The sequence below is a fragment of the Athene noctua genome, chromosome 5, assembly GCF_965140245.1.
Source record: "Athene noctua chromosome 5, bAthNoc1.hap1.1, whole genome shotgun sequence".
Lineage (NCBI taxonomy): Eukaryota > Metazoa > Chordata > Aves > Strigiformes > Strigidae > Athene > Athene noctua.
In genome coordinates this window covers 41740814-41746813 of record NC_134041.1, presented here as the reverse complement: position 1 = coordinate 41746813, position 6000 = coordinate 41740814, and the positions used below count along the sequence as shown (strand labels likewise).

Sequence of the window (6000 nt, the reverse complement as noted above, 5' to 3'; positions counted from 1 at the left end):
ATACATTCATTACTTTTATTTTGATTTGGTTATTACTGTACTTTTATGTGTGGTATCCCAGCAAAGTCAAAATAAACTAAAGAAAAAAAAAAAAAGCAACTGCTAAAATAAGATGTTGTTTGGTACAGGAATTAACCGAGAACAGCGTGTTGTGAGATTATAGAGCTGAGGCTAAAGCATTTTTTATCCTGATCTGAACTCACTGGAAGGAGATTCAGTATGCCTTTTACCAAAGTGTAAAGATCTGGAGCTAAACCTCTGTACATACTAGGAAGAATCCGAACCAAATAAACAAGACTGATGCATGGCCATCAGCACTGCTGAAGTAAAAACCCTACAAAATATGGCAGATGAGAAGGTTTATAACTTATGATTTCATGCACTATTTATGCACTCTGGATTAAAGCACTGTAATACATGGCAAAAGAAGAGGCATTACCAAGCTTGCCTTTCTGAAACTAGCAACTGCTGATGGCTAATGGGAAGTGGAGTGGAATTGCCAGATTTGTCATTTATAGCAAGTGCTGCCTGCGAGCACCTTATCTGCACGGCCCTCGGTTTAGGGTAGTGATATTCACTAAACCAGTGTTGCAGAAGGTTAGCAAGGATGCTGGGCTTCTCTGTGTGTGTGTGTGAGCACACGTGCATGCTTGGGGGGGCACACACAGTGTGTGTGTGTGTTACTGGACCTTAACACAACTGGCAATTAAGATGATCTGTATATGGTAATAAAACAATGAATATTTCAGAAGAATGTTACATGTACAAAAATATGACTTTCAACTTTGAAAATAAATAAGTTCAGTTTATTAAGAGCTGGTGTCAATGCTGAACAAAATACACATCCTCCAGTAAAGAAACATTTTGGTGAACTGGTCTTTTTTTTTTTTTTCCTTCTTTTTTTTTTTTTTGATTTACTAAAATACAAGTTGGACCTTTTTTTTTCTTTTTGTAAATATATCATTTGTCTCCCTTAATTACATATCTTTATAACTGTGACCATCATTCTCCTTTAAGCCAAAGACTGAGGTTTGTTTATTTTAAATTCTTAGGAGTCTGGCCACATATGCAGGGTTTTTTTTTTTTTAAGGGAAAATACTTGACAATGAAAAAAAAGAAAAATAGATTTTTTTTCTAATAAATAAAAATAATTTAAAATGCTAGAGGCTATACATGACTAATTTTGATTATGTTCATTTATAAATTAAATAGTTTCCAAAATACATGGAAGCAATATTGAAGGCAGACAAACAAAGATCTGTCTACTTTATTTTCCCATTAAGCTTGCCCTTCTTAACTTCTCCATCAGTGGTTCAGCATGTAAGAGGAATAAATGTCACATCACCATTCATGAAGTTTGTCACGCTTTAGAAAAATAGTTCTGGCCTCGAAGGAGTCAACATTCATCTTCAACTTCTCTGATTGGTGGTATCAAGCTGCTTGTTGATTTGTACTGATTGATCTGATTGGCCATGTGAGTGCTCATGGGCTTGATTTGAATGTTTCTGGGATAGGCATTATCCGGCTCATCTGTAAACCATTTCTTTTCTGCTAAGGAGCAAAATGGGTAGAGACAGAATAAGGAGGGAAAATGAGAGTTTTAATTAGTGAAGCACATATACAAATAAACATTAAAAAAATATGAGGGGGGAGCAGTCAGTAAAGTTTATAGAAAAAAGGCAATCAATAGAAGGTGGCTTTGACTAATTAGTAGCAGTGCATCATGTTAAATTAATACCCCTGAAAATACTTTTCATGAAAGGAGGATGACATGTTTGCAGATTTGATAGTATAAGCTAAAGAAAACGATATACTGGTTTGCTTGTTGAATGTAAGAGAGCTCTTTTTTCTTCATGCTCAGGTGAACACCCTCTGATTCATTTATTGAAAAAATGATAAAAATAAAAGGCTGAACTGAAAAGCCAGGGAGAGCAGATGGGATAAGGGTAATGGAGAAACGAGCATGTGAGTCCATATTTAGCCTCGGTGTGGTCACTAGCACTGGCTCAGAAATGATGCAGGAGAATGTAAAGAACTTCTGCAGTTGGTGCCAGAATAAATAGGGCTTGCATTCATGCTGCCAGATGGCTGCGTTCCTGCACGGGATGGCCATTATATTGCTATTTAGCAACCTGGCTGTTTGGGAGGTGCTGAACTCTCCAGTTTGGGAAGGAGTATGGAACATACCTGAGGCTGCAGATGACTGTAGTAGGGGCTCAATTAATACTGAATGGCTTGATAGGGATATGTGACAGCAAGGCAAAGGACTTAAAGGAATATTACTGGGGAAGCTGTTCCTTTTAGATCTTCAGGCAGTGTTTCTCTCCATGAACAGATTAATTTTATGGTACTGATTTAAGGTGGGCTGGGCGCAATGTGGGAGACAGTGAGGATGCTGAGAGGCTGTAGCATTGCAGCCATTCACTAGCTGATTATGATTGTAACCACTATATTGCATAGTTCATCTGTGGACAAAAACTTCTCAAAATTCACCAAAAAAAAATTCTTAAGGTCCTTAGAAAGCAATTGCTACTATAATTTCTTAATGAAAGGTGTGCAACTTTACAAGATAGGTCTATTCAAAGACTTAGAAACTGCTAGTCTCTGAGTGGCTTATGACCATTAGGTGTTTGTGCTTTGACAAGCATCTGTGAACATGAGGTCTCCATTCTCAAGCCTCCTTCCCCAAATTCCAGAGGCTGGTTTGCAGAGCAGTGAGCACAGATGGTTCAGGGGATGGGATTCTGCAACTGGGGCATTTTCATTATTACATGCAAGGTTTAATGTGTGCCACATCAGAGCTGCTGTTCTTACATGTATGAGATGTACAATATAATTTCAAAGGGGAACCCAAAATGCTTCAGAAGCTTTAGTGTCTCACATAAATACAAACTGCCACTTTTTTTTTTTTTTTTTTACCACTGAAATGCTGATGCATTTGGGCTGGAATCAGGGCAGGACTGGAAGGAGTGCTCATTTTAAATAAATAAAAAAATGAAAATAAGCAAAGCAAAATCCACCTCGGAAACCCAAGGACTGAGCATAAAAGTTGGAAGAACAGGAAGAATAAAGGACAAATATCTGGGCATAAATGCATAAAAATAAGTAACCGACTTTGAAGTTAGGCCTCTAAAGAATTGGATTGATTTCCAGAATTACTGGACTGCTCTGTCACTTTTGAGAATATGAAATTTAGACACTTATACTTAATATGGATTTTAAGCATCTACATGCAACACTCCCACTCCCCAACAACAAACTGCAAACGCGTGAATGTTTAATCCATCTCTTTTTTTTTTCAGATATATTTGTTATCTGTGCTTATGCTTTTTAGAAAATTTAAATTGAAAAAAGGGCTTGTATTAATTGTTAGTGGCTTATTAATGAAGGTAAACAGAACTACTGCATTATTTTTCTTGTCATTTTCTAAAATGTATTTTACTTCTTTTCAAAATACCGTACTCATTTCTAATCAGGGTAAATAGTTCCCTGCCCCCTTAAAGTTGCCAGAGTCTGAACAATGTTCAGTCTCCCATCTCTCTCTCTCTTACCTATTATAATTAAGTTCCCTTTGATTTGAACAGATTGGACGATAGGAATTCATAATGTTACATCCTGCACACTGAAGCTAACTGATTAAGTGCTTTAAATTATTCTTCCTGACAGAATGATAAAGTTACAATCTGTTCAGAGATGATCTACAGCTTGCCAGGCTCCTACTGCTTCTTTCTACATTCATTTATCTTTTTGTCAAGCAGTTAAAAAAAAAAAAAAAAAAAAAAAATCAGCCTCAATTCCATAGATCTTTTAAAGTCATCAGAACATCTGAATTATTAATGAGACTTTAAGGGAATGGTTCCTGATGGGGGCTGGTTTAAGAAAGGTTGTAGAAAAAAAAAATCTGGGAATGTGTACACATCAAAATAATTTCAGCTCCATTTAAAAAACCATTTAGTTCAAGTGTGACACATGAACCATTATGCATTTGTGGAAACCAATTTTATGTGATCTACGATTAAACTAACCTTTCAGAGAGGTGTAAAGTGTGATGGTTATCATGTTTTAAAAGCCTTGCAAGATCACATAAACAATTTCAAACTAACAGTTTTTTAATGGTTTGTGTTTAAAATGATTTTGAGGCAAGTTAAGCACTGTGAATTTTTATCTCTACCTTCTTTTTAACATAAGGTGCAGAAACTTTCCTTACAAACAGATCTTGGTACAACTTAATTCAACCTCATAGCAAAAAAGGGGAGAACTGTGAGAGTGCTTAGGATCAGAGATGAACTGCACTGTGCTTCTCAACCGCCAGTGTAAAGCATTCCCATCTCCCTTGCTTTCCCTGGAATTTTCAAAACAAGGCAATTATTTATACATTAATCTTTACAATAAAACTCATATCCAGGGAGCTAATCTTTTAAAAAAATGCACCATCAAGTCTCTTTTTGCCTTTACCTGGCAAGTGATAAATGCAGAAAATAAATAATAAATGCAGAAACTGGTAGATTCTAATTTCTTTTTTGCCAGTGCTGGAATCTTGATCCAGGCATTATTATCTCCAGCATCAAATGCTTGGACCCAGCTTTTTACCTTTCCTGTTCCTTGTCTGCTGTTAAAATTGTCTTTGACCACATAACGATGAATCTCCTGTGAAAGTCCATCAACCTCTATACTTACCTTTGAAATGTGAGCTTGACACTTGTCATCTTTACTCTTGGGCACTAAGGTTCGGCTCCCAGTTACTAATGTCCTTGAATCCCTTACACACTTATCAATCTTTTTGTTATGCTCTCAGTATCACTCTGATATATCTTTCAAAGTCTTAGCACAAATTTTAACATATCTTAAACAACTTACTCTTTCCTTTAAATCACTCCAGAAAACCCTTTTTAAAGTCTTTATATATTGTTATATTCACCAACTGTTTTTTAGCTTTCTGTCATGTTCAGTCTGTTTCTCTTCCTTTTGGCATATGCATACTAAGCCTTACCATATGTGTTTCTGTGTTACAGTGAGAACAGGCATAGTTTTCTATTTTATTTTTGTAAGATCTCAAGCGAATCCCTGATCTTCCTACACTGTTTGATGGGGGGGTTTTTTTGAAGCATAACTTGAGAGATGTTGGAACAGCTCAGTAACTTCATGTATCAGAAAGCAGAAATAATTTACTTTCCTCTCAAACACCTGCATTTGCAATGGGCATCCTAGAGGGTCCATGAAGTTCTAAAGGCTTCATGCTCTTATAACAAATAAATAAAAATTAACATCTTGTGTAAGATGGTTCCCTGCAGCATAAAAATAAATAAATAATTTAGGTAAAATGATTAAAATACAGATTTCTTCAGTTTGTGTGAAACTCAAGCAATTCTCTGTCAGATTTGTTGTTCTGGTGCTCTAAAATTTTTGTCATTACCTCTGGACAGAGTAATCACATTTGAATAAATTTCACTCTGAAACACCCTCTCTTCTGAGCAGAGGCAAAGAAAGCACTAGTTAAACATGACACAAAGATTTACTAAATCTCTATTCCTACCATAGTCCCAGGTTACCTTACAATTGTTTTAAACATGCTTTTCTTTTTCTTTTGTGACATTTGTAGTTTCAAATGAATCTGTATGTGTGTGTTTGTGTGTCTTCCCCCCCCCCCCCCCCCCGCTCCACATAGGCACCTTGTTTATAGCTAAGCTGAAAATTCTCCTGTGCAATTTCTTCCTATATGAAAAAAAAAAAAAAAAAGAAAGTTTCTTCACCCACCTGCTCAGCAATTCTCTGGCAGACAAATATTTTACAAGTAGCAGCAGCAAGTAATTTGTAGGCAGAGAAAAACTATTCTTATTTTTTGTGAAGGTCTTTATTTTGGTTCAAGGTAACTAAAGTTTTGGACAAAAAAAGCTATGCTGGACTTGCTCTTGATGATTTTTCGGTTTTTAAACCAGCAAAAGTCATACTTTTGACAATGGGAATTTCACTGGAAAATGCCTGACTGCCAGTTTAAGCCAG

The 6000-nt window shown here is 36.1% G+C and overlaps 1 protein-coding gene across 21 annotated transcripts in view; it reads right to left on the bottom strand.

Moving 5' to 3' along the window:
* Positions 1–229: 229 nt before the first annotated feature.
* The window catches only part of KCNMA1 (potassium calcium-activated channel subfamily M alpha 1), a 532608-nt gene continuing 526837 nt past the window's right edge, over positions 230–6000 (bottom strand). For 7 of the 21 annotated variants that reach the window (XM_074907173.1, XM_074907179.1, XM_074907163.1 and 4 more), the window contains one exon: positions 1410–1551. In XM_074907173.1, the coding sequence (XP_074763274.1) occupies positions 1527–1551 (25 nt within the window). In that variant the 3' untranslated portion in view covers positions 1410–1526. Of the gene's footprint in view, positions 1552–6000 lie in introns of all 21 variants that reach the window. The other 14 variants (XM_074907172.1, XM_074907165.1, XM_074907164.1 and 11 more) reach the window with 3 other exon arrangements.